A 22,888-nucleotide genomic window follows, 5' to 3' on the forward strand; every position below is an offset into this window, starting at 1 on the left:
GTCCCCAGAGAGCCTCCTCCTTACATCAGAGTCCTCAGAGAGCCTCCCCCTTTCATCAGGGTACCCAGAGGGCCCCCCACTTACAACAGGGTTCCCAGAGAGCCCCCCACTTACATCAGGGTCCCCAGAGAGCCTCCTCCTTACATCAGAGTCCTCAGAGAGCCTCCCCCTTTCATCAGGGTACCCAGAGGGCCCCCCACTTACAACAGGGTTCCCAGAGAGCCCCCCACTTACAACAGGGTTCCCAGAGAGCCCCCCACTTACAACAGGGTTCCCAGAGAGCCCCCCTTACATCAGGGTCCCCAGAGAGCCCCCCACTTATATAAGGGTCCCCAGAGAGCCTCCCCTCTCCTTGGGGACCCCTGCAGAGACTCGGGGCTATTGGCCCCAGATTCGGGGCTATAGCCCCAAAAGCCACCCCCTAACGACGCCCCTGGTGCTGGTAAAAGTCATGGTGGTGACACCAGAAAAGGGGCCTGCGGTGTTAAAAGACAAATCTAAAATACGGAGGCCACCATTCCCCTCCTGGGAACTCCACTTCTGAATCCCAGATTCGACCCACCTTTCATGACCATAATGAGGGAGTCTTGAGGTGATACCTTGACTACTACATTAAATTGGGGGGTGCAGAGTGGAGTTGAGAACCTGGGGGGGGGGAGATTTTGCTTTTGGAATCCTCCAGACAAGGAGCTGGATAGATGACCCAACCGCTTAGCCTTTAAAGAAGAACTCTACTACTGATCATCTAGGGTTGGCACAAGACGTAACCCCATTAGAACCATAAAGCGTTTTTATCTAGACCGGAGTGGAGATCTTCTTACCCTTCTGTCCAGCAGATCAGAAAAGGCATCTTCTATCTCAGGGCTCTCCAAACTACGGCCCACGGGCCGCATCCGGCCCACTACAAGATTTTATCTGCAGAGTCGGTGGCATATCCTTAATGTACACAGATTGAGGACAGCAGAGGGTGCCCATGGTCTTCACTTAAACTCTCCACCATGTAATGGGGGATTTTGATGGGGACTCTAATAGGGATCCTGCTGTAAAGGAAGAGTATGATGGGGATTTTAATTTGACCTGTGAATATTTAATAAATACACACTTGTGACGGGAGTCACTTTTGGGCACAGGGTGGCTGAGAAAATATATCTTGGATTACTTAAAATGGGACAGTAATATTTATCCACAATATCTCCCGGGATATATATAAAGACTATTCTTGGTTTGTTTGATTCTGAACTCAACATGTTAGTTGAGAGAGCCGATCACATTGGCCTCTAGAACTGGGTAGGAGCCGGACAGTCTTCTCATACTATAGTTTGTTGCCTACTAGGCTGAGGAGAGGGGTTGTATTGTTGTATTGTATTGTATCACTGTTTGTATTGAATTAGCTCATGCTATTGTAAGAAGGGGTTCTGTGTTTATACTAATGTGTGAAGCTCGGTGACCACAAGTCTGTCCTGTAGTAAAATCCTGATTAATCATACAATGCTCAGGAGGGCACAGAGTCACATCGGCTGCTTTAAGGGATTAGTTATTTAGTTTCATGTTAATTCTTTTTCTGGTTACAGGTGTATTGTTAGAGTAATATGAGCAGGAGGGGGGACCTCCTCCTCTACTGTATATAAGACTTGTATTCTGGTTTTAATAAAGAAGAGTCTGATTCCTGTTTGACCCTCCGTACAGAGCCTTGTCCCGTACTTGGGGGGAAGAATTATTCGTATGGGTTTCTTGTTCGGCTGATTGGAGTGTTCGGTAGCTGCCTTTGTTTTCGGAAATGGAATGTCCTAAACGGCTTTAACCCCTTTCACACTCAGGGTGTCGTTGCAACACTATATTAACAAAAGTATTGGGACGCCTGCCTTTACACACACACATGAATTTTAATGACATCCCAGTCTTAGTCTGTAGGGTTCAATATTGAGTTCAGCTATAACAGCTTCAACTCTTCTGGGAAGGCCGTCCACAAGGTTTAGGAGCGTGTCTATGGGAATGTTTGACCATTCTTCCAGAAGCGCATTTGTGAGGTCAGGCACTGATGTTGGATGAGAAGGCCTGGCTCGCAGTTTCTACTCTAACTCATCCCAAAGGTGTTCTATCAGGTTGAGGTCAGGACTCTGTGCAGGCCAGTCAAGTTCCTCCACCCCAAAGTCGCTCATCCGTGTCTTTATGGACCTTGTGTGGTGCACTGGTGCATAGTCATGTTGGAACAGGAAGGGGCCGTCCCCAAACTGTTCCCACGAAGTTGGGAGCATGAAATTGTCCAAAATATCTTGGTATGCTGACGCCTTAAGAGTTCCCTTCACTGGAACTAAGGGGCCAAGCCCAACCCCTGAAATACAACCCCCACACCATCAGTGGTGTATTTAGGTTTTGTGCTGCCCTAGGCCTGACCAAACGCGTGCAGCCCCTAATTTAAATATGACCTACCCCTTCCTGTCAAGGCCACACCCCTTCCTGTTTAAGATCCACCCTGAAATTTTCCAGTGGAGGCACTAGTTTTAAAGGGATTGGGGAGGGGCGGCAATTGATTCCCTTAATTTGCAGAGATTTCTTCTCACTTCCTGTTTGGCTATGTGGCAGGAAATAAAGGGAAATCTCGGCAATGGGGCAGGGGTGGCAAAAAAATAAACTGACAGGGGCTATAACCCTCCCTTACTCTATCCAAAATAGTTCTACTTTAAGTACAAATTTCTGCTAAATGTATGGAGAGGACTATGAGGATATAACCAGGCCAGTGGTGCAGCAGAAAACATAGCACAGTGATGGAGGTATGTGGTCCAGGCATTGAGCAAATGAAGAATTGGGGGCGGGAACAAATAAATCTATCTGTTTATTTTTCTCATCAGCAATCAACAGAAATAAAATTAAGATTCCTTAAAATGTGCAACTGACACAAGCAAAGGATTGCAGGAGAGTCCTATTACCTACCTGTCAGGTATAGGTGACCATGTCAGTGTCCCTTGTGTCTGCACCATCTTTTGGCATCTAGGTAAGTGCCATGCAAGTGTCACCCAAATAGTGTAGCTTTCCTTCTACCCTGGGTTCCCCAATGCTATATAACAGTGGTGTCCAAAATTTGGCCTGGGGGCCGGATGTGGCCCTTTGCTTGCCACCGACACCAACAGTGGGGCACTATTCCTCCCACCGACACCAACAGTGGGGCACTATTCCTCCCACCGACACCAACAGTGGGGCACTATTCCTCCCACCGACACCAACAGTGGGGCACTATTCCTCCCCACCGACACCAACAGTGGGGCACTATTCCTCCCACCGACACCAACAGTGGGGCACTATTCCTCCCACCGACACCAACAGTGGGGCACTATTCCTCCCACCGACACCAACAGTGGGGCACTATTCCTCCCACCGACACCAACAGTGGGGCACTATTCCTCCCACCGACACCAACAGTGGGGTACTATTCCTCCCACCGACACCAACAGTGGTACACTATTCCTCCCACCGACACCAACAGCGGGGCACTATTCCTCCCACCGACACCAACAGTGGTACACTATTCCTCCCACCGACACCAACAGCGGGGCACTATTCCTCCCACCGACACCAACAGCGGGGCACTATTCCTCCCACCGACACCAACAGCGGGGCACTATTCCTTCCAACGACACCAACGATGAAGCATTATTCCTCCCACCGACACCAACAGTGGTACACTATTCCTCCCACCGACACCAACAGTGGTACACTATTCCTCCCACTGACACTATTTCTCACCCTAATACCAAAGATGGGGCATTGTTTACTCCCACTGGGCACAGTCTGGCCCCCCTTAAAGTCTGAAGAACAGTAAACTGGTCCTTTGTTTAGTAATTTTGGAGTCCCCTGTCCTGGACTGTTCATTGAGCCAGAAGAGTGACTGTTGCTGTTTGCCCGGCTGTTATTGCACTAATCTGGGAAAGGAACCGGGGACAAATCAGCGGGACCTTTTGGGGGTGAGCACTACAGTAACATGCAGGCTGAGAGGGCAAGAAAACCAGCTTCCACCAGTGCCTTCTCACAAAGGTGTTTTTTTTTTTAAACAAAGTCCTTTTTAACCCCTTCAGCCCAGGACCATTTTGCTGGCCAAAGACCAGAGCACTTTTTGCGATTCGGCACTGCGTCGCTTTAACTGACAATTGCGCGGTTGTGCGACGTTGTACCCAAACAAAATTGACGTCTTATTTTCCCCACAAATAGAGCTTTCTTTTGGTGGTATTTGATCACCTCTGCTGTTTTTATTCTTTGCGCTATAAACAAAAAAAGAGCGACAATTTTGAAAAAATCGCATTATTTTTTGCTTTTTGCTATAATAAATATCCCCAAAATGTATAAAAAAAACATTTTTTTTCCTCAGTTTAGGCCGATACGTATTCTTCTACATATTTTTGTTAAAAAAAAATTGCAATAAGCGTTTATTGGTTTGCGCAAAAGTTATAGCGTCTACAAAATAGGGGATCGTTTTATGGCATTTTTATTAATATTTTTTTTTTACTAGTAATGGCAGCAATCTGTGATTTTTATGGTGACCGCGACATTATGGCGGACACGCCGGACAATTTTGGCGCTATTTTGGGACCATTCACATTTATACAGCGATCAGTGCGATTAAAATTGCATTGATTACTGTGTAAATGTGACTGGCAGTGAAGGGGTTAACACTAGGTGGCGCTGTAGGAGTTAAGTGTGTCCTAGGGAGTGATTCTAACTGTGGGGGGGAGGGGCTCTGTGTGACACATCACTGATCACCGCTCCTGATTACAGGGAGCTGTGATCAGTGACACTGTCACTAGGCAGAACGGGGAGATGCTTGTTTACATTAGCATCTCCCCGTTCTTCCTCTCGGTGAGACGATCGCGGGTATCCCCGCAGACATCGAGTCCGCGGGACCCACAATCCTACTCACGGAGCTCCTGGCCGGCGCACGCGCCACCTCAACAGCAAATTCAAAGGGACGTACAGGTACGCCCATTTGCCCAGCCGTGCCATTCTGCCGACGTACATCGGCGTGCGCCGGTCGGGAACCGGTTAAAAGCAAGCCTATCACTTGGATGATTGGGTTTAGGTGGGAAAAGGGGGTCTCTGTACTCAGTACAGTGGAACCTTGGATTACGAGTATAATCCGTTCCAGGAGAATGCTTGTAATCCAAATCACTCACATATCAAAGCAAATTTCCCCATAGAAGTCAATGGAAACGAAGATAATTTGTTCCGCATTGGCTTCTATTACATGCAATACCACATGTGGCCAGAGGTGGGGGGGGGGCGCCAGAGAGCCTCAGAAATACTCGGGAACAGCTCGGCTGAACTCGGAAAGCCTCAGGCTCGGAAACACTCGGGATTTCAATCAGTACTTCTGAGTGTTTCCAAGTGTTTCAGAGTATTTACGAACGGCTCCGAACCCTTCCGAGTATCCCCGGCGCCCCCCGCTCCTCTGGCCAAATGCGGTACTGCACACCCCATTAGCTTGAATTCTGCTCGTTTTGTGAGACAACAGTCGCAAACCGAGTCAGAATTTAAAAAAAAAAGAGTTGCTCGTCTTTCAAAACGCTCGTTAACAGCGTTACTCGTAAACCAAGGTTCCACTGTATATAGTGCCTGCATCTGGCTCCAGAGCGGGAGCTTCGCTGCATATTCTCCAAATCAGTGGGATCGTTTATATTTCCATTTTGTGTAATCTGGGATCAGAGACTCCCAGGTGGCTCAACTTTTCATATGTATGGGGCTAACCCCCCTGATGGTGGCCCTGCCGGTACTGGCAGCAGTGCGGCCGCTTTATGGGGGCGCCAGGCTGATTTGCCTCCTGGCCCAGTCCACCCCATATGACTGGCGCTACACTAAATTGTGTAGCGCAAGCCAGCGGGGACTCTTTTCGTGCCGCCCCCCCCCCCCCCCCCCCATGCAAGGTGCCACCCTAGGCCTAGGCCAAGATACAGCATTGCACACCAGAATCCCCCCCTCCACCAAATGGAATTGGACCAGTGCACAAAGCAAGGTCCATTGGAGGAGCGAGTTTGGGGTGGAGGAACGTGAGTGGCCTGCACAGAGTCCTGACCTCAACCAGATAGAACACCCTTTGGGATAAATTAGAGCGGAGAATGCGAGCCAGGCCTTCTCATCCAACATCAGTGCCTGATCTCACAAATGCTCTTCTGGAAGAATGGTCAAACATTCCCATAGACACCCTCCTAAACCTTGTGGACAGACTTCCCAGAAGAGTTGAAGCTGTTATAGCTACAAAGGGCGGAGCCAACTCAATATTGAACCCTACGGACTAAGACTGGGATGCCATTAAAGTTTATGTGTGTGTAAAGGCAGGTGTCCCAATACTTTTGACAATATAGTGTACATTATGTGGCCCTCGTACTGAAAAGTTCCTCCTGCTGTAGCCCACAGTTAAGGTCAGTGGTGTATCCTTAATATGTACAGATCGAGGATTATGGTCACCAAAGGCTGCCTATGGAATCCACTTCAAATTTCCCCCAATATAAAAGAGGACTCTGGTGGGCTGGTGGGGCCCCAATGTAAGGGCAACAATCATGAGAACCCTGATGTAAAGGCAGAAACTCTGATGGGGACCTAGACATATGGGGGGAATAATGGAGACCCTGATGTGGGGGGGTTATAAAGGGACCGTGATGTAAGGGGGACTCTGATGGGGACCATAATGTAAGGTGGACTGTAATGGTGACCCTGATGTTATGGGGACTCTGATGGGGACCCTGATGAAGGGGGACTCTGATGTAACAGGAACTCTGATGGGAACCCTGATGTAAGGGCAACAATAATGAGGAACCTGATGTAAGGGAGGACTCTGATAGGGACCTAGATGTAAGGAGGGGGGGGTTGAAGGCACCGTGATGTAAGGGGGGGCTCTGATGTGGACCCCTGATATAAGGGTGACTCTGATGTAAGAGGAACTCTGATAGGAAACCTCATGTAAGGGCAACAATGATGAGGAACCTGATGTAAGGGGGACTCTGATGGAGACCTGGATGTAAGGGAGGACTCTGCTGGGGACCCTGATGTAAGGGGGGGTTTGAAGGGACCGTGATGTAAGGGGGGGGGCTCTGATGGGGACCCTGATGTAAGGGGGGGGTTTGCAGGGACCGTGATGTAAGGGGGGGGGCTCTAATGGGGATCCTGAAGGTAATAGAGACTCTGATGGGGCACATTGATGTAAGGGGGGACTCTGGTGTAAAGATAAGAACCCTGATGTAAGGGCAACAATGATAAGGAACCTGATGTAAAGGGCACTCTGATGGGGACCCCAATGTAAAAGGGGGGTGTTTGAAGGGACCGTGATGTAAGGGGGGGGCTCTATTAAGGACCCTGAAGGGAATAGAGACTCTGATGGGGACCTTGATGTAAGGGGGGACTCTGGTGTAAGAGGAACTCTGATAGGAACTCTAATGTAAGGAGTGGGGGATTTGAAGGGACTGTGATGTAAGGTGGGGGGGGGGGGCTCTGATGGGGACCCTGATGTAATATAGACTCTAATGGGGACCATGATGTAAGAGGGGGGGGGTTATGATGTAAGGGTAACAATAATGAGGAACCTGATGTAAGAGAGGACTCTGATGGGGACCTAGATGTAAGGGGGGGGGGTTTGAAGGGACCGTGATGTAGGGGGGGGGGCTCTGATGGGGACCCTGATGTAAGGGGGACTCTAATGGGGATCCTGAAGGGAATAGAGACTCTGAAGGGGACATTGATGTAAGGGGGGACTCTAATGGGGATCCTGATGTTAGGGTAACGATATTGAGGAACCTGATGTAAGGGAGGACTCTGATGGGGACTCTGATGTAAAGGGGGGGGGTGTTGAAGGGACTCTGATGTGAGGAAGGACTCTGATTGGGAGTCTGATGTGAGGGGGGGGGCTCTGATTGGGGCTCTGATGTGAGGGGGGGGACACTGATTGTGAGTCTGATGTAAGGGGGACTCTGATTGTGACTCTGATGTGAGGGGGGGGGCTCTGATGATTTTTTTCATCCTGTAAATATTTATAAAACATTGGATGTGTCCCTCATACTGACACATTTGATTATTTTGTTTTACTGAAGACCTGAAAAGAAACAATAATACTTGGGGCGGTGCGGAGAATTCGGGGGGGGGGGACTGTGAGACTCAGGTGGAGGCCGGGATCAGCCGCCGCGATGGTCGCTCTCTGGTGTAGAGGGCGGAATGTGTCTATTATTATCTCCTGTGTCTCTATGACAATTGCCATTGTCTGATCTGCTGGGATTAGAGCTCAGCTTCTCCCCGGGCTCAGAGGAAGTAACCGAACGCCACAAATAGTCACCGAGTCTCAGCCGTGGCGGCGAAGCACCAGGCAAAGGTTACCAAGAAAATGCCAACCAGTTATTCTTTTGTTACAAATCAATACAATACAATGTATTAAAATGCAGATAATATAAATGGGCATCATATGTAATTTTATTAGCTCCTCTGTATTCCCCCACACAGCTGTCCTGGAGGGGGAGGTGCAGATCTTTTTGTGTGTGTGGGGGAGGTGGGGGGGACCTCCTGTAGATGTCACAGCACCTTGTCTCAGATCCTCTTTGAAGAGAGTTTTTATGAAAGAACATACGTTCAGCATCCCTTTAGACCTGCATGTTCCTCCCTGCTGGCCACTGAGTGCTACAGATTTTAGCTGTGCAATCTGCTAATCAGATGCTCGATTTGTAATCAAGAAACTGATCAGCAGATTCCACAGCTAAATGAATAAAAGCAACTAATCAGTAGATTGCACAGCTAAAAAAAAAAATCAAGCAACTGGTCGGCATATTGCACAGCTAAAGAAATCAAGCAACTGAGCAGTAGATTGCACAGCTAAAGAAATCAAGCAACTGATCAGTAGATTGCACAGCTAAGTAAACCAAGCAACTGATCTGCAAATTGCACAGCTAAGTAAACCAAGCAACCGATCAGCAGATTGCACAGCTAAAGAAATCAAGCAACTAATAAGTAGATTGCACAGCTAAATAAATCAGGCAACTGATCAGTAGATTGCACAGCTAAGTAAACCAAGCAACTGATCAGCAGATTGCACAGCTAAAGAAATCAAGCAACTGATCAGCAGATTGCACAGCTAAAGAAATCAGGCAACTGATCTGCAGATTGCACAGCTGCATCACCCAAGCAGCATGCATGACTAAAGGAATGCCAGGAATGTGTTCTTTCATATAACTCAGGAACAAAATGATTGATGGCACACAAGATTGTTCATATGGCCCTAAACAAGTGACCCATACTCAACTGTTAGTTTTAAATGAGTTGATTAAATAGTTATAGGTGGGCTGACATTTCCTGGTGCGAGTGCGGCACTCGGCTCACTTCATTACTGTTTACAAGATGAAAGGCCGAGGTCCTTGGTCATGTTATATCTGTTAAAGGAACAGGGTTCTAGCAGATGTAAACTCTAACTGGATGCCAGAACACCGTGTATAATGAACAACATCCATGTTTTAGTAAAATAAAAAATATCTCTTGTTCCATCTCAGTGCTGCTGATCTCCTTCAACCTCTTTACAGTCACTTCCCGTCTACATGCATTTTCAGCATTGGCTGCACATCATTGCTTTGGACCAGTTTCCTGATGGTGACAACAGTGGGCCGTGCCTGTGAAATGCGTGCAGCATGGCCGCTGTGTATGTATCTGTGTCACTGCCTGGAGTACAGGGTGAAATGTCTTTACCTTGGGAGGCCAGTTCCTGCAGCTCCTTCAGTAGATTCTGATGCCTGAGGATGGAGATAATCCTTTCATCTGCAATAAATACATCAAAATCACTTTACTGGGACAAAACTACCCAAAGGTAACATCAGTTATAAGTGGAGATTCTTCCTCTGTCTCTTATGATCTGGCTTGGTATCGAAAGATCCCTGAACTATCCACTTCCTAATACGTGATTGAAAAGTACCAAATGGCAAATGTAAGGCTTTGGATATCTTTTTATATTCTTTTCCATCTTTATAAAGTTCCATTGCCTTGTTACGCAGGTCTTTTGGCAGTTCTTTTCTGCTCCCCATGGCTCAGTTGTATCTAGCCTGCTCACTGCATCCATGTGAGACTTCATATCATCACTATCCTTCAATAAAAGACAGTTTTCTGGCATAACCAGTCATATTTTCAATATCGATGCCAAAATTTCAGCATTTCTGCCAGGGGGGTGCAAACTTTTGAGCACAACTGTATAATTCTGATTCAGCAGTGGGCGTGTTGGGCCACTGCAGTGAGACCGCTGCTTCCACACAGAGAGCAAGGGTCCTGCTCTGCAGTATGCTGGCGGGGGACAGGCTGTAATACTCGGGCTCTGCCTGCTTTCTAAATAAATCCAACTGTATCTAACCCTCACTGCTGAGTCGGAAGTAGAACTCTCAAATTAGCAAAGCTCATGCTCCCTGCTGATTGGTGGGCTTCAGGTCTGACTGGGGGGGGGGGGGGCGCGCATGTCAGACTTTTGCAGAGAGACCACTGCTTCCACACAAAAGAGCAAGGCTTCTTCTCTGCACCATGCTGGCTGGGACAGGCTTTTCTACTCAGGCTGTGGCTGCTTTCTAAGCAAAACTAACTGGAAGACTTTGCACAGCTTTCCTGGAATGGGTTTAGCTGATTTATACTGAGAGTTCTTTTGGGCTTTAAGGTGCCAGATGCCCAACTACATTGGGGTTGGTTTACTAAAGGCAAATAGACTGTACACCAGTGGGGGCCCGTCCATTAGGGGCGCAGGGGCACTGCCCCCCTATCGATGCGTCCGGCCCCCTAATCTACATGCAGGGCACCGGACGCATAGATTCCAATGAGGGTTTTTTTTTTTTAAGTATGTGATTAAAGCCAAAGGCTCTAATAGGCTTCAAAAAAGGGCGGGCTCGGGGCGCAGAGCAATGCGCCCTGAGCCCACCCAGTTGTGTGACAATAGTGAATGAATATTTGCTATTATCACACTGATTCTCCTCCTGGCCAATCAGGAAGCGGGTCCTGAGACCCGTTTCCCGATTGGCCGAAAGGGGAAGCCATCCTATTGGCCTAGGAGGAGGAGGAGGAGGAGGAGGGAGACGTACGGCTGCCGTGGTGCCGAGGAGATGCAGGGGAAGCCCGACCAACGGAGGGGGGGACACGGAGGAGACTGCGGGAGAAAGCCGCTGCCGCCGTCTCCACATGTCAGTCCAGGGGCAGCAAAGGGTGAGTGAGCCGGAGACCGGGGTGGGGGGGTGGGGGGTGTGGTGCAGGCTGGAGTGGGGGGGGGGGTGGTCCATATTCCGCCCCCTCCCCCGACAGATGGAGCACCAGCTGCCACTGCCTTGACTTCCATCATCCAATCATGTGCAAGCAAAAATGAGGTGTTTTTTTTTCCTTGCACCTGATTGGGAATTCTTTGCAAAGTGAAGCTTTACCTCATTTACTAAGCTCTGGAGCAACTACACCTGCAGAGTGCACAGTCTATTTTGCTTTTAGCAAATCCACCCCAATGTGTACTAAAGGTAAAAAATGAAGAAATGTAAAAACGGACAGGAAAAGCGTCTTTCAAATGTCTGTGTATGGTAAGAGCATCAGAGTATGAGCTGTACAGTGGCAGCCAGCAATATAAACAGAACCTGTACACCGCTACTGTGCTACAGTATATGCGGGCGCTATATAAATGGGAAACGGATAGAATAAGCCATCATCATCCATACTGAGATCTCCCCGCTGCTGATGCATGCTCCAGGGAGGACACCATTGTATATGTATTGTGTGTCTCTCTGCTGCTCTCACCTCCCCGGAGGGTATCCAGGCAGTCCTGAGTGATGGGGACGGGGTTGGGTTTAGACAGCGTGTCGGAAATCACTTCAACAATGCATTTCATCACCTGCCAGGAGGAAACGGAGGAGAATGAGTCGCTGCAATTATCGCAGGAAAGACGAGACCGCTAAAGAGAACCTGTCACAGGGCAAAGCACCTGTTATAGAAGCCTCTCTGGTTGAAGCATTATAATCTAATGACCCTTTCATGATAAGTAGAGATTCATAAATCCGCCATGCATCAGCTTTCTTTGAAGCACTTGGCGTTTAGTCACATGACATCTCAGATCTACAATGGAAATTGGTGCTGGAAAACAGGCGATGCTGCGATCACGAGTCTGAACTGAGAACAGGCAGCTACTGTATATAAGAATCAGGTCATAGATTTCATATATATATATAGATGGATGGATTTCCAAATTTCTGGATACATATCTATCTTTCTAGATAAATATCTATATTTCTTACACATCTATCTGTCTGGACACATACTGTGTGTAGTTCTGGATACATATCTTTATTTATCTAAACATATTTATATTTCTGGATATGTATCCATATTTTTGGATACTCATCTATCTTTGTAGATACATATTTATATTTATAGATACATATTGATATTTCTGGATACATTTCCAAATTTCTGGATACATATCTCTCTTTCTGGACAAATACTGCATGTATTTCTGGATACATGTCTATCTTTCTATCTAGATAAATATCTATATTTCTGCATACATATTTATATTTCTAGGTACATATTTATATTTCTAGATTCATAATTATATTTATAGATAAATATCTATATTTCTGGATACATGTCATTATTTCTAGATACATATTTATATTTCTAGATACATATTTATATTTCTAGATTCATAATTATATTTATAGATAAATATCTATATTTCTGGATACATGTCATTATTTCTAGATAAATAATTATATTTCTGGATGCATAGCTTTATTTCTGGATACACATCTATATTTCTATTTCTGGATGCATATATATCTTTCTGCATACACATCTATCTTTCTATATACATATTTATATTTATAGATACATATGTATATTTCTGGATACATATTTATATTTCTAGATAAATATTTATATTTCTGGATAAATATCAATATTTCTGGATACATATCTTTATTTATGGATATGTATCCATCTTTCTGGATACACATCTATCTTTCTAGATACATTTTTATATTTATAGATGAATATTTATATTTCTGGATACATTTCCAAATTTCTGGATACATATCTCTCTTTCTGGACAATTACTGTATGTATTTCTGGTACATATCTATCTTTCTTCACTTTCAGGGATGTTGGTGCCTTTCTGACATTGTCACCTTTCCCATATCACTATCCCCTTCCTATCTATCTAGATCAGTGGTTCTCAACCACCCTAGTGCGATGACCCCCTGATAAAATTTCCCAAGTTGTGGGACCCCCAACACTAAAATTATTTTCGTAGCGTGGATTATCAGCACCCAAAGCAAGACAAGTAATTTGTGCCCCTAACCCACAGACATTTAGCGCTCCCCGAGTCTCTTTCATTTGTAAAGTATTAAAACCCTTATGATACATTACATTGTTCTCTTTGTTCTCCTTTCTTTCCCTTTTATCTCTCTCTATGCTAATTTCTTGTCCCCCCCATCCCCCCCCCATCCCTCTCTCTAGCCATCTTTCTTGTTCTTTCTCTTATTCTTTCTCTCCCTTTTCCTTTGTTTCTTCCCCTCTTTTCATCTCCCTTCCATGTATTCTCTATTTTTATTCCCTCTCTTATTCCTTGGTGGGGGGGAATGGAATGAGTGGCAGTGCTGGAAGGGAGTTGGGATGAGTGGCAGTGCTGGGGGGAGTTCTGATCAGTCAACTTAGGTGCTCTCCGGCTTCACTGTGTTTCCGACTTTGGTGTCCGTTTATGAAGCAGTGATCAGCGGTGATCCCGAGGATCACCGCTGATCACAGTCCATAAACAGTTTATGAAACAGTGATAATCGGGAGAGAACATGTTTGAACTTGTTCTCCCGCCGATTATCTCTACACACGGAGAATCCTCATTGAATGACACAGTAACAGCCAGTTTATGAAGCGGTGATCTCACCGCTTCACTGGCGATCTGTGTCAGAATTCACACTCCCAGGTTCACCATCTCAGAGGTGGTGAATCGGGGAGTGAAGAGGAAATCTGGGGGGATCTGAGGGGGAAGGAGGAAGATTATTAACTTCCTTATGCCTCGTTCAGACCCCCCAACACTGTAAGCATGTCCCCCTGTCATATTTATGTGTATACATATTTATACATATATACATATAATGTGTATATGTATATATATATCATGTGTGTGTATATACATGTATATATAGTGTGTGTGTGTGTATACATATGTGTATAATGTAGGGGGACACATTATTTTATTAACATTAATCCACGCCGTTGAGCAGTGATAATTTATCACTGCTTGATAAACTGACATCTGGTGCTGTAATCTCGTAAAGTCTCACGAGATTCCAGTATCAGGGGCCGTTCTCCACTATTTGAAGCATTTGTAGATCACTTCACTCCTCCAAAGGTGAAGCGATCTACACCGCTTCATAAACTGGCACACAGAGGAGAAGATTCTTCACTGTGAATGCCGGAGAACGAAGCAGTGAATAGATTTCACTGCTTCATAAACGGACACCTATGTGGTGTCTCGCAGCAGTGACACCTATGCCGAAATCAGGAGATAGGGTCTCTCCCAGCCCCACCCACTTCATTCCTCACCAGTCAGCTGACCTCTAGTCTCTGCCCCCCAGCCATGCCGTGAACTGAATGGGCAGCTGCGAAGAGGCTGAGTGGGCGGCTGCGGGCTCCAGGGACAGCCCTGCTGGGCACCTGCGAAAAGGCTGGGAGAGCATTTTGGCTTCAGGAACAGCCCAGGATTCGGTGACCCCTGGCAAATCGTCATTTGACCCCCAGGTTGAGAACCACTGATCTAGATAAATATCTATATTTCTGGACACATATTTATATTTCTAGATAAATATATAGATTTCTGGATACATTTCCAAATTTCTGGATACGTGTTATTATTTATAGATAAATATTTATATTTCTGGATGCATATCTTTATTTATGGATACATATCTTTATTTCTAGGTACATATTTATATTTATGGATACGTATCTTTATTTCTAGATACATATTTATATATCTGGATGCATATCTATCTTTCTGCATACCCATCTATGTTTCTAGATTTATATTTATAGAATACATATGTATATTTCTGGAAACATATCTATATTTCTGGATGCATATCTTTATTTCTAGATACATATTTATATTTCTAGATTCATATTTATATTTCTAGATAAATATCTATATTTCTGGATACATTTCCAAATTTCTGGATACATGTTATTATTTATAGATACATTTTTATATATCTGGACACATATCTTTATTTCTAGATGCCTATTTATATGTTTGGATACATATCAGTATTTCTGGATATATAACTAGATTTCATTGGTAAGTACAGACATCTCTTGATGTTTCTGTTTCTATTCTGGGATAATCAGGAATTTTCTTTTCCCTGAGAAGATTGCAGCTTCCTCTATGACAATGATATTAATTCCTCTCCTCATCCTCTGTGCTGCACATCTCTTTATTCAGATATGAACCGCAGGACTCATATATGAGGATCCCAACAGGCAAGGCCAGTCCCTCATTCTCTGAATAGCAAGATTAAATCATTTCAGCTGATCGCTGTTGTTTATGGCAGGTAAAGCTGACACCAGAAATGCATGAAAACGCTCCCCGTCACATAAACATGTATGCTCAGCGCGTTTCATATATAACTGTCAGCAAAAAAAAAAACCTGGGATCCGACCTGGCATTAAGCCACCATTTGCATGGCGTTTAGCCTCCCAGTGAATCCCAACTGCAGGAATCTACTGATTGCTGCGGCTAAAATTGACAGATAGCTGTAGCCATTGAGCCCGTGAATGTTTGCACAGCCAGCCACTCTGTGTGCATCCAGCTGCAATCACCGGAGGTAAGTGATTATTAGTTAGTTCTTATTTCAGATTTTTGAATTTTCGGGTTTTAGAATTTTTGGATTTTCGTTCTTTTTTTTCGGATCTTCGTTATTTTGAATTCTCGTTCTTAATTCCCGGATTTTCGAATTTCCGGATTTTCGTATTTCCGAATTTACAAATATTTGGAAAAATTTGTTAAACGGGTTTTCGTTCATTCGGATATTTCCGAATTAATGAATTTGTCGAAATTTGTTAAGAAACGAATTCGTAACAAAACGAATTGCACATATCTAATAGCACCCCAACACACCTTGCCAGCAGACAGCACATTATAAGGGCCCTTTCACACTGGGGCGGGGGCGGCATGGGCAGTAAAGCGCCGCTATTGTTAGCGGCGCTTTACCGTCGCTATGCGGCCGCTAGCGGGGCGGTTTTACCCCCCGCTAGCGGCCGAGAAAGGGTTAAAAACCACCGCAAAGCGCCTCTGCAGAGGCGCTTTGCCAGCGGTATAGCCGCGCTGTCCCATTGATTTCAATGGACAGGAGCGGTGAAGGAGTGGTATACACTCCGCTCCTTCACCGCTCCGAAGATGCTGCTAGCAGGACTTTTTTTACCGCCCTGCCAGCGCACCGCTCCAGTGTGAAAGCCCTCGGGGCTTTCACACTAGAAAGACAGCAGCGGCTGTTTCGGGTTGGTTTGCAGGCGCTGTTATTAGCGCAATAGCGCCTGCAAACCGCCCCAGTGTGAAAGGGCCCTTAAGCAGCATTACACACATGAACGCACTGCAGAAATGTAATGGGCCCCAATTTATTATCACTTATATTACAATTTAGTAGTTTATATCTACTTTAATAGATATTGCCTATACCTTACTCCGTAAGGATCTGAAATTAGCAGTGGCAATACATGGGGGATAGCAGCCTCCACCAATCCCATGCCAGTTTACCAATTTCAGGCCAGTGACAAGTTCTGATTGGTTGCTCTGCGTTCATTTACATATAATTTTTGTCCCCCTGCATACTGTATAATAATCCTACAGGCCTTGCAGATATTTTAATGCTCCTCTAATGAGGCAGCAGTACTAGGAACAGTCCCCAAAGGGTGGTGGCCCCTGGGGGCCCCGCAGCCAGCTGATCCGACTTCTAGAGCCCCCAGAGAGGGACTACAACACCGTCATCTGCCTTGTAGGGTGAAATCCTCCTTTTAATCATTCGCCGCTGTGAGTTTTATATTAAAGTGGAGTTCCACTCCTAAAATTATTTTTTCATTTTTCAGCTGCATTAAAAACAATTAATGACATTTGGAAAAAAAAATGTATTATTTTTTTTTACTCACCTTTTCATGACTGTTGCTAGGGGGTCCCTCGTAATCTGCCTCTTCCTCTCCCTGGCACCTGACGTCACTTCCCTCGGCGCCCGTGCTCGCTAGTGCCCCTGGGAGATGCTTGTCATCATTTCCCAGGAGTCACTGGGCAGCGCCGAGGGCTTCATTGTCATCACAATGGGGGGGGGGGGCACTTCCAATGACGACGCCCCTTGGTATGGCAGGGTCAAAAGTGTACGGCGCTGCGCCGTACATACGGCGCATGCGCGAGAATGGGAGGTGCATGCTGGTCGCTCAGCTGCACCAGAGCCCGGAAGATGGTGCTTGTGGGCTTCACATGCCCACAAGCACTATGGAAACTTCCAGTAAACAGGAATATAAGATATATTCCTATATCAAATCGGCAATTGAACGCTGATAAATCTTAAAAACGTGAGTGCGCTAAATAAACCTAAAAAAAAAATAAAAATATGCATCCTAAAAAAAAAAAATTGTTTAAACAGTGGGAACTCTGCTTTAAGCAGAAACTTTGAATCCATGGAACGGTGTCAGAGCCCGGTAAATAATTAAGTTGTAGGAGCCTATGAATGATTTAAATCCCGCCTGTGACCCACATTTATCAAAGACAAAGCTGGGCTTTAAATATCTCGTCTTTGTAGGTCAGGTGAAGAAGTGTGAGAACGAAAAAAATAAAATATGACTGCGGTGCACCTCGCATCTGCTGACTTCAGCCCCAAAGTCACGACTTGTATACAGCACACGCCTTCAGTGGAGTGTACAGCCGCATGTGCAAAAGGAAATGTGCCGTGAAAAGAAGGAAGGATGCTGGTGATATTTGCTGATGGTCCATGGAAGAAGGCATATACACTATATTGTCAAAAGTCTTGGGACGTCTGCCTTTACACGCACATGAACTTTAATGGCATCCCAGTCTTAGTCCATAGGGTTCAATATTAAGTTGGCCCACCCTTTGCAGCTATAACAGCTTCAACTCTTCTGGGAAGGCCGTCCACAAGGTTTAGGAGGGTGTCTATGGGAATGTTTGACCATTCTTCCAGAAGCGCATTTGTGAGGTCAGGCGCTGATGTTGGAGGAGAAGGCCTGGCTTGCAGTCTCGGCTCTAATTCATCCCAAAGGTGTTCTATCGGGTTGATGTCAGGACTCTGTGCAGGCCTGTCAAGTTCTTTCAACTCGCTCATCCATGTCTTTATGGACCTTGCTTTGTTTACTGGTTCAAATCATTTGGTGGAGGGGGGATTATGGTGTGGGGGTTGTTTTTCAGGGGTTGGGTTTGGCCCCTTAGTCCCAGTGAGGGGAACTCTTAAGGCGTCAGCATACCAAGACATTTTGGACAATTTCATGCTCCCAACTCTATGGGAACAGTTTGGGGACGGCCCCTTCCTGTTCCAACGTGACTGCACACCAGTGTACAAAGCAAGGTCCATAAAGACATGGATGAGCGAGTTTGGGGGTGGAGGAACTTGACTGGCCTGCACAGAGTCCCGACCTCAGCCTGATAGAGTCCTGTGCTGCGGATTTCCCCTGCTGATTGGCTGTACAGAAAGGGACTGAAGAATCTCTGTCCTCAGTCCCTTTCTCTGTCCCAAAAGTGAGACATTAGGGATCTGTTTAGACCCCTGATATTTCAACAAAGCCCCCCAATGGGGCTCCTAAAAAAGTGTAAAAAAAGAAATATAGTAATAAAAAATTATTGTAAAAAAAAAATTGTAAAAAAGTAATAATGAAAATAAAAATAAAAATAAACTACTAACGCCAATCTCTGCACTGTTCATTGCCCTACTGCTATATATATATATATATATATATTAATTAGTGTGTGTGTATGTGTATGTATGTGTGTATGTATATATATATATATATATATATATATATATATATATATATATATATATATATATACACATATACACACACACATTATTGTTTGAGCTTTGGGGGGAGCACACACTAATGCAATAGGCTGCGCACACCTATGTTGTTGCTATTGTGATTTGGAATTTCGATACATCCGAATAATGAAAAATGTGTCTGAATTCTTTCTCGGAATGAAATAAATAACACATATCTACAGACAACCCCCCCCATGTTATAGAGATGGGGGTGGGAGGGTTAGGGGGGGTCTGTTGTTCTGTCCCAGGATTTCAATTAAAAAAAAAAATGTTGTATACACAATGTACAGGAAGCCCCCAACAATGTAATTCCCCCATCACGTGCGCATCAAATGGTGGTCTTACCTTCGTGTTGTCTTCACCTTCCAGGCTGGATACAGGAAGGGACAGAACTATGGAGAAGAACATCAACCAATCAGAAGACTAATAAACCCAATTTATCTTATGGTAACAATTGAACATACATCACCCTAAATTATTATTTCCCAAATTCCCGGTATCACCCTAAACGCCCCGGTGCACACAGATAGCCAGATAGGTTGGGTTTTGCATTAGAAGGTGGTCATCAATGGCTGCCTAGGATCTTCACCTATTGCTGGGAGCTTGTGGCTGGCCAGTGAAAGGAGCAGCAGAAGAATGAAGAGCTCTTCTTTCTGTCACTTTTCTCTCTCCTTCAATCATCATGTTTCTTACACTGTAAGTACAACTGATTGACTCCTTGTGCTATTCCTACCTTCCCCCATCCTGGTGCGGGTTCCCTCCGCAGTGCCGTGTACCCCCCCCCCCCACATGTACATTTCCAGGGGCGGACTGACAACTCATGCGGCCCTTGGGCAATAGGAGAAGATTATGGGGCCCCCGGGCAATAGGAGAAGATTATGGGGCCCCCGGGCAATAGGAGATTATGGGGCCCCCAGGCAATAGGAGAAGATTATGGGGCCCCCAGGCAATAGGAGATTATGGGGCCCCCGGGCAATAGATTGTGGGGCCACACAGTATACACACACAGAATACACATACACACACTGAAAAGGTACTGGAGAGGCAGGGCAGCTATATTCTTGGGATTTTTTTTTTAAAACACAGATTTTTACATACTGTCCCTGGTTTTATTGAGGCTAGACACCCTGATGGGCCCCTTAGTGACATGGGGCCCTCGGGCAGTGCCCCAGTGCCCGAATGGTCAGTCCGCCCCTGTACATTTCCCCATCCCGGGAGGGTCCACATGTGTGGCTCCATGCAAGCCTTCTGGACCCGGGGCTTCATCTTCAGGAGGTGGGAACGGCACGTGGAGATTTTTTGGACAGCTGGGATCTTTTTAAAACAATTTACTGCTATAGGGTGGAGTTCCAATTCCTGAGAGGGAATGATCAATTCACTAATATTTATCACATGCACAAATGCTCACAGAATATCAGGTATTGAACATATGGGGATGTTTTTAAATATATCTTTTTAGAGCCAAAAAAAAAACCCTCAAGTGATTAAAGAAAAATAAAGGCCAAAAAAAAAAAAACCAATGCAGCCGCCGCATTTATGAATTGGTAATGCTGCTTTAAGCATCACTATGGGGGGGAGATTTACAAAGACTGGTGCACTCAGAATCTGGTGTATCTGTGCATGGTAGCCAATGAGCTTCCAAGTTAATGGCACAGGCAGGCAAATGGGAGTACAGGTATGTCCCTTTAAATTTGCCCCGCGGCAGCATGCCCGCATGTCCCGGCATCTCGATGTTCTCCGGCGGCCCACGATTGTGGAGAGGAAGAATGGGGAGATGCTTATGTAAACAAGGCATTTCCCCGTTCTGCCTTGTGTAATGACAGAGATCACTGTCATCGGGAGCAGTGATCGATGTCATGTGAGTTGAAGCCCCCCCCCACAGTTAGAATCACTCCCTAGGACACACTTAACCCCTTGATCGCCCCCTAGTGTTTAACCCCTTCCCTGCCAGTGACATTTACACAGTAATCAGTGCATTTTTATAGCACTGATCGCTGTATAAATGACAACGGTCCCAAAATAGTGTCAAAAGTGTCCGACGTGTCCGCCATAATGTCGCAGTCACGATAAAAAACGCAGATCGCCGCCATTACTGATAAAAAAAAAAATTTAATAATAAAAATGCCATAAATATATCCCCTATTTTGTAGGCGTATAACTTTTGCGCAAACCAATCAATATACGCTTTTTTTTTTTTTTTTTTTACCAAAATAATGTAGAATACATATCGGCCTAAACTGAGGAAAAAAATGTTTTTTTATATATTTTTGGGGGATATTTATTATAGCAAAAAGTAAAAAATAATGCGTTTTTTTTTTTTTTCAAAATCGTCGCTCTTTTTTTGTTTATAGCGCAAAAAATAAAAACTGCAGAGGTGATCAAATACCAGCAAAAGAAAGCTTTATTTGTGGGGGAAAAAAAGGATGTCAATTTTGTTTGGGTGCAATGTCGCACGACCACGCAATTGTCAGTTAAACCGACGCAGTGCCGAATCGCAAAAAAAAAATGACCCGGTCATTCAGCAGCCATATCTTCTGGGGCTGAAGAGGTTAAGCTTTGGCAATAAATCCTGGAAGCTGATTGGTTTCTATGCGGAGCGGCAGCAGATTTTGCACTCTTCAGCTGTAGTAAATAAACCCCTTTAACAATACGGTACACCACAGACTTCTATATGGGAATGAAGACACAACGAAGGTTGATTTTACTAAAGGCAAATAGACAGCGCAAGTGCAGTTGCTCCAGAGCTTAGTAAATAAGGCAAATCTTCACTTTGCAAAGAATACCCAATCACGTGCAAGGAAGATTTAAAAAAAAAAAAAAAAACAGCAGTTTTTCTTGCACATGATTGGATGATTGGTTGATGGAAGTCAGCAGATCTTTTGCTCATTTACTAAGCTCTGGAGTAACTGCACTTAGCAGAGTGCGCAGTCTATTTGCCTTTAGTAAATCAAACCCAATGCAATTAATGAAGACCAATTTATACAACGATTTCCCCTTCCTGGCCGGCAGCCTCCAGTCATTCACAAAGGTGTAGTTAGGCTTCAGATGAGTTAAATGGAAAACTTGAGAATGATTCCTCCTCCCGGGCTCTGCGCTGCTTCATTGATCCGTCCCGCCATCCCCCCCTCCGTCCCCAGAGGTGACCTTGCCAATTTATTTCCATCGGTCTCACTATCTAAAGAACTCTTAGGGGGCTATTTATATACAGTATTCAATTCAGTACAGATGATTGCATCCTGGGTGGTGTCGCTGCACCTCCTGCACCCCCTCCATAGGGGAGTACCCCTGTTATCTAATCACGCTGCACCTCCCGCACCCCCCTCCATAGGGAGTACCCCTGTCCTCCAATCACGCTGCACCTCCCGCACCCCCCTCCATAGGGAGTACCCCTGTCCTCCAATCACGCTGCACCTCCCGCACCCCCCTCCATAGGGAGTACCCCTGTCCTCCAATCACGCTGCACCTCCCGCACCCCCTCCATAGGGAGTACCCCTGTCCTCCAATCACGCTGCACCTCCCGCACCCCCCTCCATAGGGAGTACCCCTGTCCTCCAATCACGCTGCACCTCCTGCACCCCCTCCATAGGGAGTACCCCTGTCCTCCAATCACGCTGCACCTCCCGCACCCCCCTCCATAGGGAGTACCCCTGTCCTCCAATCACGTTGCACCTCCTGCACCCCCTCCATAGGGAGTACCCCTGTCCTTTAATCACGTTGCACCTTCTGCACCCCCTCCATAGGGGAGTACCCCTGTCCTCCAATCACGCTGCACCTCCCGCACCCCCCTCCATAGGGAGTACCCCTGTCCTCCAATCACGCTGCACCTCCTGCACCCC

The 22,888-nt window shown here is 45.8% G+C and overlaps 1 protein-coding gene across 2 annotated transcripts in view; it reads right to left on the reverse strand.

Annotated features, from left to right (window-relative positions):
* CHGA (chromogranin A) overlaps positions 1 to 22,888 on the reverse strand; it is a 48,524-nt gene that overhangs the window by 15,168 nt on the left and 10,468 nt on the right. For both annotated transcript variants that reach the window (XM_073610291.1, XM_073610292.1), the window contains exons 3-5: positions 19,398 to 19,444; positions 11,758 to 11,851; positions 9,700 to 9,768 (exon numbers count right to left, since the gene is read on the reverse strand). In XM_073610291.1, coding sequence (XP_073466392.1) covers positions 9,700 to 9,768; positions 11,758 to 11,851; positions 19,398 to 19,444 — 210 coding nt within the window. The remainder of the gene's footprint in view (positions 1 to 9,699; positions 9,769 to 11,757; positions 11,852 to 19,397; positions 19,445 to 22,888) is intronic.

The sequence above is a fragment of the Aquarana catesbeiana genome, linkage group LG13 (genome assembly GCF_042186555.1).
Source record: "Aquarana catesbeiana isolate 2022-GZ linkage group LG13, ASM4218655v1, whole genome shotgun sequence".
In the NCBI taxonomy this organism is placed as follows: Eukaryota; Metazoa; Chordata; class Amphibia; order Anura; family Ranidae; genus Aquarana; species Aquarana catesbeiana.